The sequence below is a fragment of the Pararge aegeria genome (assembly GCF_905163445.1).
Source record: "Pararge aegeria chromosome W unlocalized genomic scaffold, ilParAegt1.1 SUPER_W_unloc_2, whole genome shotgun sequence".
NCBI lineage: Eukaryota > Metazoa > Arthropoda > Insecta > Lepidoptera > Nymphalidae > Pararge > Pararge aegeria.
This window is the reverse complement of record NW_024396988.1, coordinates 66,403-81,209: the sequence shown is the minus strand read 5'-3', so window position 1 is coordinate 81,209 and position 14,807 is coordinate 66,403. Positions and strand designations below refer to the sequence as shown.

Genomic DNA, 14,807 nt, shown 5'->3' with positions numbered 1-14,807 from the left:
ATTGTAGTCTATAAATGATATATAGTATGATTTACCATACTCATTATATTTTTCAACAACTTGTTTCACTACATGTATGTGGTCTACTGTTGAAAAATCAGCTCTAAAACCCGCCTGTTCTCTAGGCCGTTCTTCGTCTAACCTTTTAGTGAGCCGGTCTAAGATGATTTTAGAAAATATTTTATAAATTGTTGTCATTAGGCTTATTGGTCTATAGTTGTCCATATTGTCTCTGTCCCCTTTTTTGTGAACTAGCACTATAGTTGACCTGGTCCATTGTTCTGGAACAACTTCCTTGTCCAAGATGTTATTGAATAGGTTAGTCAGTGGGCCAAGCAAAATGTCTAATATCCCCTTTAGCAACTCGCCGGTCATTCCGTCCTCACCAGGGGCTTTATAGTTTTTTTGAGATAGAATGGCTTTCATGGTTTCGCCTTCTATGTGGGACTTCCTCCACGTTTGGGCCCTGGGCCGATATTAATAACTTGTTGAGCTATAAAGATCCCTGAAGAAGTCGGTGGCGATTTTGCAGATCAATGCTCTTTTTGACGTTTCCATTTCCTTGTTTCCTTTGTTTTTACCCTTCATTTTTGGTATCCAAGAAGAATGATTTTTAAGTTTATTAGTTGCTCTCTTGATTCCTTGATTGTTTTTTCGATTTCAAAATGAATTCTGTTGAGACGTGTCTTTTTCTTATGGTGTCTTATACTTGATGTGATCTTTTTACTAATTTTTTCTATCTTTTTGATGTTCTTTTTTCTATCTGTTAACAATTTTGTTCTTTCGTTTATTAATATCCTTGCGTTATTTGTATATCCTATTCTGTCCTTATTTGTCCGTTTCATGTTATGTGTTAATTCAGTTCTTAGTTTGGTTAGTATTTTTTCAAGTTCATTGTATTTTTCTTGGATGGAATAGTTCGATTTAAGGTTGTCTAGTTGTTCTTTAGCTTTATTTCGTATATTTTCTGGGATTGGAATAGGTATTTGATCCGATATGTTTTTTATGCGTTTTCTTGTTTTCCGCTTGTTAGTTATTTTTAAGGTGGCTCTAACCATCCTATGATTTGTACTAAAATTGAGTTGATTTATAATGCTAACATCATTAAATAAATTAGGCTTGTTAGTTAATATAAAATCTATTTCATTTTTATGTTTCCCATCCGGTGAGATCCATGTCCATTTCCTGTTTATTTTTTTCTTGTAGTAGGTGTTCATTATTCTTAAATTTGATTCAAGAGCAAGATCGATTAATTTTTGTCCGTTTTTATTAAGCTTGCCTTGGCTATAGAGACCAATGACATTGTTTTCTCCTTCTTGCTGGCAACCTATTTGGCTGTTGAAATCTCCCATTACAATTTTGTTTTTGTTGCTTTCTTCAATGGTGTCCAGTAGCGATGCATAAAATAAATCTTTATCTTCTTCCTTGGCTTGTTCTGTGGGTGCATACACTTGTATAATAGACCATGGATCTTTTCCTTCTTGTAAAGCCAAATCTAAAACGGCAATTCTTTCTGATTTACTTCTAAATTGTATAATTGATTCTTTTAGTTCCTTTTTGACCATAAAACCTACTCCATGTAGTCCTTTAGTTTCCCCTTTATAGTAAAATATATAATCCTTATACTCTCGCACTTCTTCACCTAACCGTCGAATTTCGCTCAATCCTAATATATCCCAGTTTATTTTTTCTAGTGCATTCTCTTTTCCTTTTATGGCGTTCAATATATATTTGGGTAAAGGTTTAGGTTTAAATGAATTTTCAAATTTTTCTAATTTTCCTAATTTTTGTAAGCATTCCAGAGGGTGTTGGTCGGACATCCCAAGGTGACCAGCCTGATTGGGATCATTTATTGTTGTTTTGTTTTTTCTTCTGTTTCTGACTTTTTAGTTTTCCGTTTGCGGTTGGTGTTACTTAGTTGCTAATTCTTGCTGCTGGTTCCACTAAATGAGAGCGATCTCGCTTTGTCAAAATAGTGAACTCTGCCCATTTTAGTCTTGTTGATGTTCAGTTTCTCGTCATTAGGTAAGTTTGGCGATGTTGTAGGTGACCTTTTCCGTTTTTCTTTGTTTTCTTTTATTATTAGTCGATCGTAGGAGATAAACCCTTCTTTGCCTTTTTCTAGTTCTTCTTTTAGTTTATTCTTTAATTCTTTCCTTTTCAATAGTACTTCTTTGGGATAATCTTCTGTTACATATAATTTTCTGGAAGATGCTTTTTATTCCTTAGAAGTTCCATTTTCCGCCAGTACAATGTGAGTGACATGCATATAGGACGTGTTTTACCATCATTCTTTTTCCCTATTCTTTGAACGTTACTTATCTCCCACTTATCCCAAGCTTCTATCCCTGTCTTCTCACTAACAACGTTCAGGGTTGTAATGACACAATTTAGTAGGTCAGTTAAAGTAGTTTCGGTTTCTTTAACACTGGGATAATTACATTATTTTTCCTTGATTGTCTTTCCAAGTGCTGTGTTTTGGCTTTCAGTGTTTCTACCTCCAGTTTCAACCCAACTATGTCTTTCACAAGAGGTTTTAGTTTTTCATCCATGGTTACATTCATACATTGATTTATATTAGCCGTTTGTTGACTCATCTCCTCCTTCATTTTATTCCATAATAGTTGAAATTGGGGGTCCATTGCTAATTAAAAACTACCAAATTAGTAGTAGTTTATTTATATCTGAGCAATGGCAACACTACCTCTGGATGTCAAGTGTCATGTTATGTCTAATAAAAGTCGTTGGTTGTTGGTTTCCTATAGACTGATGCAAGTCATTCATACATAGACAAACTTTCACCTCGATGTCCATAGATGGCGCTACTTGTATTAATTAACATTATATTTGATAATATTCTAACACCCCCACTTTATCAAAATAACAACACTTTCAAAGTATTACATACAGTGGAGAGGTAAAGCTACACAAAAAAAACTTTTAAACTCAATATACAATAACAAATACAGTATACAGTCCTGCCTTGGCTATTCTAAATTAACAATTCCAAAATCTTTCATGAACTTATAATGTTTAACAGCTGGCAGACCTTTGGTTAGCAAGTCAGCAGGCATGTCAGCTGTCGACAAATATCTAGCTTCAATTATATCATTTCTTAAAACTTCTCTGATGAAATGATACCTGACATCAATATGTTTGGACCGTTTATGTGACTGATCATTATTTGCTAACTTTAATGCACTCTGACTGTCATTGTACATAATAATTTTTACACAAATGTACAGGAACCAATTATTTCAAACTCTAACTTCTGTAAATATATTGCTTCTCGACATGCTTCCGACAAAGACATATATTCTGCTTCACAACTACTAAGAGCAACAGTTCTTTGTTTCTTGCTCTCCCAAGAAATTACAGCGCCTGATTTAGTGAAACAGAAACCAGTATATGAGCGTCTGCCAGTATTGGGCAAGTGATGCACTTGCCCAATCAGCATCCACAAAACCTACATGCTCTGCACTTTCTTTAGAATATTTTAAACAATAGGTTTTAGTCTGTGATAAATATTTCAGAATTCTTTTTGCACAATTCCAGTGTACATAAGAATAACAGTTGTTAAACTGGCTTAAATAACTGACTGAAAATGAAATATCAGGACGAGTTAGGACAGCTAAGTACATTAAACTTCCTATTAATTTTTGATAAGGTAGCTTTTGTTCACATACATTAGACTTATCAACATTCAATTTACATTCTATAGGAGTTTCTACTGACATTCAGACATATAAAATTTTTCAAGTAACTGATTAATATACTGTTCTTGATCTAAAGTAATTACATTGGTGCTTTTGTTAATGTTAACTCTCATGCCCAAATAATTTCTTACTTGACCTAAATTCTTTATTTTAAATTCTCTATTAAATTATCAAATTCAGACTTACAATTTGAATATACTAGAAAATCATCAACATACAGTCCAACTATAGTTTTCTTATTATCACTATGATTTTTAACAAATACACAGGGTTCTAATTTACATTTTCTAAATCCTGATTTACATAGTATCTCCTCAACCCTTTTATACCATGCTAGAGGTGATTGTTTTAATCCATAAACAGCTTTTCTCAACTTTAAAACTTTATTTGAATTATTTATGGGAAAACCTTCAGGTAAATGCATAAATATGCTTTCTTTTAGATGACCATTAAGGAAAGCTGTTTTCACATCTAGATGAGTGATATCCATGCCTAACTGGACACTTATGGCAAACAACAAACGCAGGGTTGAATCACTGGACTGAAGGTTTCTTGGTAATCAATACCAGCCTTCTGGGTTAAACCCTTGGCTACAAGCAGCGCACGATATGACACTTTATTGTCTGAGTCAAACTTTTTTTTAAACACCCACTTACATTGCACTACACTCGCGTTGCTGGGAGTATCGACGACTTCCCATGCTTGATTGTCTTGGAATGACTGCAGCTCCTCTGCCATGGCCTGCAACCACATCAGTCGCTCTGGCCCACTGATGGCCTCTGCATATGCCAGTTCATCTTCTCCTGTAGCTGTAGCACACATGTTGACAATACCGTATCTATCTGGCTTTCTCCTCTGACGCTTCTCTGTTACTTCTGAAACTGGTGTAGTAGAGTATGCGTGTGGTATATCTGAAGCTTCTTCTGTACTCTGTGGAGCTGAACTAGTCTGTTCAGAGTTCAGGTTTTCTCCACAAGCTTCTGACTCTAAACTTTCTTCTTCTTCAACATCCAAATAATCAGATTCTGAAGAACTTGATTTGTTTAGGGGTTCAAGTTTCACCACAGATTCCTCTACCAACTCCCCCACTGAATCTGTGCTTTCTAGAGAAACAGTTACTGTCTCTTGACGCTTAGGTTTTTCTTGTATTATAACATCCCTACTTGTGGTGACTTTGTTCTTTACTGGGTCATATATTCGGCAACCTTTGACATTATCACTATAACCAACAAGTATATGTTTTCTTGATTTTCTGTCCCACTTGGCTCTTTTTTCTTTTGGTGTGTGCACCATCACTGGACTCCCATATACACGGAAATGTTGTTAATCTGGTTTCCTAGCAAACCACATCTCATATGGAGTCTTTTCAATACCTGAAGCTGTAGACCTGTTTTTGAGATATACTGCAGTATTTGCAGCTTCTGCCCAAAATTTTTTATCTAATTCTGCTTCAAAAAGTAGGCATCTAGCTCTCTCCACAATGGTGTGATTGCTTCTTTCACTGAGTCCATTCTGCTCTGGTGTGTAAGCATTTGATTTTTGATGAATTACCCCTTCATGTTTCAAAAAATCTCTAAAATCATTGAAGTATATGAAGGTCATTCTGGTGAAGTCATCAATAAATAGCAAAAAATATCTTGCACCACCAATGGATTTGCACTCCATCGGTCCACAGATGTCTGAGTGCACAATCTGCAAGATTTCTGTAGCTTGTTACCTTTCGTAAATGGTAATCTTGATTGTTTGCCTTCACAGCAAATTTGACAGCTAGACTTACTTATCACAAATTTGTCTGAGTAATCCATTCCATTGACTAAACCTTGCTTCATCTTGTTCATAGCTGTACTGTTTAAGTGTCCAAGCCTTCTATGCCATGTTTGTCCATCTACTGTTGATGATGATAACAAACAAGTCTCATTTTGCAAGATTAACTTGTATACATTATTTACAAGTTCAGCTTCCGCAACTAGATTGCCTAATCTGTTTTGTATGAGGCATCGGTTGGGTTCAAACACAACACTATTTCCATTTCTTATCAATTCACTGACTGATAGCAGGTTAGTCGCAAGAGTCGGTACGCACAACACGTTCTTCACTGTAACCTTGTAACCGAAACTCGTCGTGACATCTACGTCGCCGGCACATGAAATAAATAAACTTGACGAATTCGTCCTATTTGTCAACCAACTTTCGTTTGTAGTTATATGTGTACTGGCTCCCGAGTCAACATACCAGTCACATTTAATCAAGTTACCGCTCAGAAAAACAACACTAAATGCATTTGTTTGCTTTTTCTTCTCTTTTTTTTCGTTTCTAAATGGACATTGATACATGAAATGTCCTGATTGTTTGCATTTGTAGCATGTTATTGTTTTATTATTTCTGTCATTTGAGTTTGACATTGACGTACTCGGTGCATAGATATTCGGAGTGAGTCCGCCATTTTTGCTATTGCTGCCAACTTTACCAAGTTTCTTTTTCTGCCAACTTCGAGCAATAAATGCTGAGTTGTCATTTCCATTCACTTCAACAGAGCCGCCATTTTCCATACCTAACAATTTTGTTTTTATGGAATCTGCCGTGATCTGGAACCCGGAATGCTCTATTGCCATGATCATTGGCATAAACTTATCTGGTAAACCAGCTAGTAATAATGACCCAACCCAATCATCGTTTATAATAAATCCAGTACCGCTTAATCGGAGCGAAGTTTCCACAATCTGCGTAACGTAACTAGTCATATTTGCACATGTTTCTAGTCTGATGGAGATTAAATGACGTAACAAAGTTATTCTTCTTGAAAATCCGCGTCATCAAATAGAGCTTTGAGTTTTGAGCATAACTCCTTTGTTGTCTTCGTCTCCTTTATGCGCACAAACAATGATGTGTCAATAGTCAGGATCAATTTTGCGCGTGTTCTGGCATCTGCTACTGCCTGTGCTGCATCTGTCGCCGCTGCTTCTTGCTTGAGGTATTTGTCAGTGTCCTCAAGAACTAGCAAGTTTTGTACGGCGAACGCCCAGTCATCATAATTTTCACGACCCTTGAGCTTTGGCACACTCGCAATAAGACTTGTACGCGTAAAATAAACTAACAAACTAACAATAACTCTTCTAAAAACGCAATAACTTTAATTTACTTTACAAAATCTGAGTAGCCCATAACCTAATAAAAGTCGTTGGTTGTTGGTTTCCTATAGACTGATTTAATGCAAGTCATTCATACATAGACAATAGACAAACTTTTACCTCGATGTCCATAGATGGCGCTACTTGTATTAATTAACATTATATATGGAGGGTAGAGGTAAGGAGGATCATCTGTGTATATGAAAGTGTCGTCAAAATGTATTAAATTAGGATGGCGCCACATTTGCATCAAGGTAACTCTTAAAAGAAGCGCCAAACCAAATATTGTTAGAGTAGGCTTGAAAAATAAACAAGGAAGTATGGAGATACAAGGAAGTAAGGTTATATTTACCACAATATTTTGTACAACGTAAGTTGTTGAAATTCTCAATAATTAACTACTTTAGTCGATAATGACATTAAATTTTTTAACTCGGCATACTTCAATTCATCTACGATTGCTACATTCATACCATACCCTGTGCATCCACCAGCGCCATTGTGGAGGATTTTTGAACTGTTATTTAGCGCAACAACTGGACACTTTTTCAACTTTTCTCCCATATAAGATGACTCTCCTTACCTTTACCCTCCATCATGGAGTACCTCTATACTCCATGCCCTCCATACAACAAATGAATAATGCAATAGCAATCGTCACAGATTATAGATACATAAAGTCAAAGACTACAAACGTAACTTTTTTATTAAAGAGAGGCGAGTAAAGGATACTAAACATACAGCCATCTCGCGAGTTTATTAGTAGTTAACTCTTTAACCGGCAGCACTCTTATAATTCAAGCACATTCAACTAAATGCAAATAATTGTATGGTTTATACCAAAACAGAAAAAATCGAATGTCGATTTACAAGGGTGATATATCGATTCAGTGAATCGACACAGTACTTCATATCGATTTAAAAAAACGATATTTTCTGCATTATAATAATCGAAGAATCGATTTTTCGATTCTTCGATTAATCGATCTCAGATCGCCATCCCTAGTATAGTGTACAATCTATGGATACTGCAGTGGTAAAAATATGAGTTTCGTAATAAACACGTTAATGTTCTATTTTCTATTTATTCCGTAGTGAATCAAAAGCAGACATTAAAATCGATTAGTAGTATACCTTATTAGTTTGCTTGTGAAATTATATTGTGTTAACAACATGGAGTACCAAGACCAGGCAGATTACAATAATATTATTGATAAATAATAAGCACCTTTGGCGAAGTTTTAAGCAGAGACGTTATGAGAGATGTTATTATACAACATCGTTGAAAACTTTGGGGGAGACCGTAAGTAAAATTTATTTGCCATATTTTAAAAACGTATTGTGATACACACACTCGTGAATTACATCAAACTCATTTGGACGCATCCATCTGTGTGTTTGTAGGTGTGCATGTGTTTGTATACGTATTTGTGTACAGTACTGTATATGATACATATTGCGCGCCTCTTTCTATAAGGCTATCGTTAGGGCGCAAAGCTAAAAATCTGCTTAAAACAAGCCTTATGTGTATGCTTAAAAGGTTCAGTTTAATTTGCAGGTAAATTGTAAGCTCTTACTAATATTTTCCCGGGATGCAAACCCTGCATTGATTTATTTGGCGACTGCGCAGTATTGATTATTGCCGGTCAGACCGAAACACAAACATCCTTTGTTCTGCCCAGGGGTATGGAGGGTAGAGGTAAGGAGAGTCATCTGTGTATATGAAAAAGTGTCGTCAAATGTATTAAATTAGGATGGCGCCACATTTGCATCAGGGTAACTCTTAAAAGAAGCGCCAAATATAAATATTGTTAGAGTAGGCTTGAAAAATAAACAAGGAAGTATGGAGATACAAGGAAGTAAGGTTATATTTACCACAATATTTTGTACAACGTAAGTTGTTGAAATTCTCAATAATTAACTACTTTAGTCGATAATGACATTAAATTTTTTAACTCGGCATACTTCAATTCATCTACGATTGCTACATTCATACCATACCCTGTGCATCCACCAGCGCCATTGTGGAGGATTTTTGAACTGTTATTTAGCGCAACAACTGGACACTTTTTCAACTTTTCTCCCATATAAGATGACTCTCCTTACCTCTACCCTCCATACCCAGGGGGTAACAACTTTGTATGAAGCTATGACAGACTGTATGTGGAAACATTTAGAATGAAATGGTAGATATACAAGAGGAAAAGAGAAAAAAAACAGTGGTGCTACCATTAGAAAAAAAGTCGATGGAAATTTAATAATCGATTTCATTAATCATCATTATCGACTTCAGTGAATATATTTTTGTTAAAAATAATAGTAAAACAATCATATTTCAAAATTTTACTAATTTCAAAACTATAGTTTGATAAACGTCATGTGTTAATTTGTTTAAAATAGTTAAAAATCTTTTTTACATAATCAATTTCAATCGATGTTTTCTCGTATTGCCAGCAATCGGTACTGGAATTTAGAGTAGTGGCAATAAAACAAGTGAATGTCGGAACCGGATATTATGTTCACAAGTTTACATGAAAAGTTTTCGTTTGGAGCGAACGGCAATTTTTCATATTTTCTTTGTAAAAAGTTTTTCTGTTCCGAAGTGTTTCTACTTTTCTCTCCCTGTTTGCTTGAGGAAACTCGCAGCAGTGCGATTGAGCCTAATAGAACAAGACGACGGACTAATTTTATTGTGAGACAGGACTCTTTTATTATTGTGAGAAAGGACTCTATTCTATTGTTGTTTAACATGGCAGATAAATATAGAAAGTGTGTGAAGTGTGGTGTATCTGCTGCGCAAGACCCTACACTTACTTTTCATTCTTTCTCGAGAGCTGGAAAGGCATCTAATTTAGCAAGATAGGTAATATAGTTTATGTAATTATCACTTCGCCGTTTTATTAAATGACTAAAATATTTCCTAAAAACACCATTAATTTCTTTAACTTCTAAAGTGGTTTTGCTATATTACTTACTAGTGTTGTTATTTTGTTTCAGGGTTCGGCTTTGGGCTGAATATTGTTTTGAAAATATTGCTGAAGTGGAGTTGAAAGACCATAGGTTAATTATAGAGGCCATAAGTTATTGTGTAGTAAGCATTTTGATCGCAGTGCCTTCACAAATGAGACGATGAAAAGGTTAAATCCTAATGCTGTTCCAAATTTGTTGTTCCCACCATTATTAGCTGAATTGTCACAAATGGAAGATTCAACGGTATGATATTTAAAACTTTTTTGTTAATTTTATAAATTTTTTATTTAAAAAAGGGTTGTAATTTTTTCTGCATTTTTTATTTCAGACAACTTCAGTGTCTACTGTGTCTTCATCTTTTATACAATATCTGCCTAACTCGCCTCTAAAAGTTCAAGCACAGCAATTGGACATAAGTATCATGCATCATCTATAGACTAAAACAGTACACTGCTGGACTAAAGCCCTCAAGAGGGAAGGGTATGTCTATAATCACCATGCTGGGCAGACGGGTTAGTGATTGCATTACTACGAATAGTTTTGCCCGCAGCTTCACTCACATTCAAATAGATAAATGTAAATAAAATTCAGGTTTTTTTTCTACTGGAAGAAATCTTGTTTTCTTCATTTGTGACAATTTGCATTCAAAATTTTCATGATGATCACTTGAACAGTGAGTGTGAAAGTGTAACAATCAATCTGTCATAATCTTCACCAACATCATCATGCATGCAACTTTCAGGCATGTGGGTTCCTTCACAATGTTACTCTTCACCATCAACGCAAGTGACATGTAATTGCTAAACAAAGTAAAATATACAAACTGTAATATAAATTAAATGGATATTTCTGTATTCCAGATTACTTTTGTGACTCAACCTGTCAATTTGAAGAACACAAAAATTAACAAACATTTTAAAAGGTGCAAGAAGTATATTAATAAAATATACAGACTGAAGAAGATGTTAAAAAAAGGCAAAAATTCTGCAGCAAGTAGAAAATCACTATTAGACTCTCTCAAAGAGTAAGTACTTAGAAAAATTAAATGAAAATTTAAAACCTGCATTTGGTGTGCTTTTACAAAGCCAAATGGTTAATACACCTAGAAAATTAAATGGTCGTTGCTGGACTTTAAATGAAAAAATCATAGCACTGGCTATGTATAAAAAATCCAGTGCATGCTATAGATTGCTCAGAAGATTGTTTTGCTTGCCAAACCCTGGTACTTTAAAAAGTCTTTTAAATAAAGTAAATTTACCTTGTGGAATTGACAGTAAAGTTATGGCAAATTTAAAGGAAATTACACTAACACAGTCAAAAACTGATAATTTGTGTACATTAATGTTTGACGAGATGGCAATTCGAAAAAATTTGTTATATAATCCAAGAACAGACAAGATTGAAGGATACCAGGATCATGGTTCCCAAGGTAGAAGCCAACAAATAGCATCACATGCATTGGTTTTTATGTTGGTAGGATTAAGAAAAAGGTGGAAGCAACCAATAGCCCACTATTTCTCAGGAGAATCGGTAACAGCTGATAGACTTCAAGCAATTATTAAAGACTTGCGTAGATAAACACTAATATTTTATAACTACTCCCTTTACTAAACTTTGTAGTTATTCCATATACAGTAGAAGTAGGGGTGAGAAGTATGATCAGCAAAATTTCAATTACCTTCTAAAAGATACCTTGAACAATTACTGTAATATTTTAACATATTAACTTTAAATAATATTAAACCTATACATAATAACCCTACCTATAAGCAGAGGAACAGATGGTGGAAAGTACCTTTGTATTATTCTATGCAGATACCTGTTTTATATTTATTTAATCACATTTTTTTTTATTTTAGGTATTGGCAGAATGTTACTTAAACAATTTAAAAGTTGTAGCAACAGTGTGTGACATGGATGGAGTAAATGTAAGAGCCATAAATTCCCTAGGGTCCACACTAGGGACACCTTATTTTCAACTTCAAGGAAATGAAATTGTGACTATTATGGATCCCCCACATCTCCTCAAGTGTTTTAGGAACAACTTTTTAAAACACAATATTGAATGTCCAGAAAATTTTTCAATACATGGAACAACAGGTACTATCTAAATTTATATATTATGATAAAATTGTATTCTGCAATAGTAAATAAGACAATAAAAAGTAAATTGGTAGGTACTGCAATGTTGTTTTACGATTTCAGGACTGGCAAAATGGAAGCATATCCAAGACTTTTTTTAAAGTGGACAATAAAAATCCCAATTTCGTATTCGCACCTGCACTCACAGAACAACATATTAATCCAAATGGGAAGCAAAAAATGAAAGTGAAGTTAGCAGCACAAGTTTTAAGTCATTCGGTTGCTGCAGGATTGTTTGCTAAAGTGTCTTCAAGTAAGTTGCTTATATATTAATGTGTATCTTGAGTTGCTACAAATAGGACAAGTCCTACATATCATAACAAAAGACCTTGAATTAAAAAAAACCATAAATGCACACCCTTTAGCATGGTAAAGCAACAGTGAGCAGCAGCAGTGTCTACATTATTATAGATTTTGAACTTATATATTCAGTAGTTACTTTAGTTTATCAGATATTTATAACAACCGAAAATTGTATGACAATTTAGTAAAGGAAATAAGCAGGCATAGAAATTTACTTTTCCTTTGTTCAGATTAATTTATGCTTATTAAAATTAAATTATGGTTAGTTTGATATTTTATTTCATTTTGTATCTTTCAGATCACATTTCCCCTGATGTTGTAGTTACAGCAACACTCATCAGCAAAATAGATTCTATTTTTGATGCATTAAATGCTGAAAGTCCAGATTTAAAAAGAGGGAAGAAATTTTCATCAAATCTCAGTAAATCAAGTGGACATTTAGAGCTATTCTCAGAATTAAAAACATTTTTTAAGAATGTTAAATTTATTGGGGCTTGTGTGTACCCCTCCTTCGGCCAATGGGTGGATACGAACAATTGGGGCTGTAGAAAGGCTTTGGCATAATTTGCAAAAATTAAAAATACTGGCAATTTCTACCCGAAGACTAAACCAAGACCCTTTAGAAAATCTCTTTGGTTGTATACGGGGCCACTGTGGTTCCAATCCTAACCCAAATGTGCAACAATTTATTGCTGGTTTGAAAACCAGCATTGTAAATAGTTTAAAATATAAATGTAATAGTAAAAATTGTGAAGATGATGCTAACACACTATTAACTAATATGACCACATATTTAAAAACTAGAACGCCTGTACCAGTGTCATCACCTAATCAGTTGTATGATATTGATGTTACTGACATTAATGAGGACACAGAGGATAATGCGGAGAACTAGGCATGTGCCTATGTATGTGGATTTGTATTTAAAAAACTTAAAAATAATACATGTATTAGTTGCAAAGAAATTATGCTATCGAATTCTATAGAACCAGTGCACATATTTAATAGTTTTAAGGCATATAATGAAAGAAAGTCTAGCTTGAACTATGTTACTGCTGAGTTCATACAATGCGTTGAGTTATGTGCAACTTACATTAATGAATTTTTGAATATGAATTCACATACGGGAGAGTTAAAAAAAACATTAAATATAAAATTAAAGGACAGAATATCCTTCAGCTGGTTAGATGGATGCATGACTCATAAAGTTGAAAACACTACTCATATTCTTAATAGTGTGTTAGCAATATGCATTAAAAGGTTTTGTATTTTAAAAAACAGAACTTTTGCGGCAGAAGCTAGTAAAAATTCATTACTAAGAAAAATAACTATTTTAAAACATGTATAAAAATAATAATAAAATAAAATAAAATAAAATAAAATAAAAATAGCCTTTATTCTCTGACTAAATACATTTTTGCTTATACACTACTAGTTACTAAATCTATTATTTAATTAAGTTATATTTATTCCTAAAAAAATTGTAACACCAGCGCGCTTAGTCAGGCTGTCCTTGGACATAGGCCTCCTCTAGAATACTCCAGTGTGCTCTGTCTCTGGCTATTCTGCGCCATCCTTTTGGCAGGTCATCTTCCCACCTTTTTTGTGGCCGTCCTTTTTTTCTCTTGCCATCTCTAGGGTACCAAGATATAATTTCTTTAGTCCATTTTTCTTTCGAGGATCTAACTACATGGCCAGTCCAGCGCCATTTTAGCCTCTTAATCTTTCTGGGGACATCCGTTACTCCTGTGGCCTTCCTAATTTTCCTTATGCTCCACTTGTCTTTCAGCTTAATATTCAACATGCTCCTTTCCATTCTATGTTGGCATACTTTGAGCTTCTGTTGGTGAGCTTTCGTTAATCCCCAGGTTTGACATCCATAAGTGAGGATTGGGAGAATACACATGTTATATACCTTGGATTTGGTTGACATTGGAATATCTTTGCTTTTTAGTACTTCTTTGAGTGACCAGTATCGAGCCCAGCTGTTGTTCACTCGCCTTTGCAATTCCTTGTCCATCTGCATGTTTGGTGAGATTATTTGTCCTAAATAGACATATTCGTCCACATATTCTATCTCTTGGTTGTTTACTTTTATAGTTTGTTTATGCCTATTTGTCATAACCTTCGTTTTGGAAGTGTTGATGGTGAGACCTGCTTTCCGGCTTTCTGATGCTAGTTGGTTTAGCATTTCTTGTAGAGTGTCTGGGTCATCGGTAAATAGCACTAAGTCGTCTGCGAATCTCAGGTGTGTCAGTTTGCATCCATTTATATTAATTCCTAACTCGTCCCACTGTAGATTTCTAAAAATTTCTTCTAGCACAGCTAAGAAGAGTTTAGGAGACAAAGGATCTCCTTGCCTTACTCCTTTCTTTATTTTGAACTCCTCTCCAATTCTTTCCAACTTCACTTTTGCTGTGCTGTTGCTGTATATATTTCTAATGAGTCTGATATATTTATTTTCTATTCCTTGACTGGCAAGGGCTTTATATATGTAGTTGTGAGAAAGGGAATCGAATGCCTTATTGTAGTCTATAAATGATATATA

General features: G+C 34.5%; 1 protein-coding gene across 1 annotated transcript; it reads left to right on the top strand.

Annotated features, from left to right (window-relative positions):
* Nucleotides 1-11,834: 11,834 nt before the first annotated feature.
* LOC120636805 lies at nucleotides 11,835-12,867 on the top strand. The gene is made up of 3 exons (XM_039908369.1): nucleotides 11,835-11,914; nucleotides 12,020-12,209; nucleotides 12,558-12,867. Exons 1-3 carry the CDS (start codon nucleotides 11,903-11,905, stop codon nucleotides 12,821-12,823), a joined length of 468 nt encoding a protein of 155 aa, XP_039764303.1. The 5' UTR covers nucleotides 11,835-11,902; the 3' UTR covers nucleotides 12,824-12,867.
* Nucleotides 12,868-14,807: the final 1,940 nt, after the last annotated feature.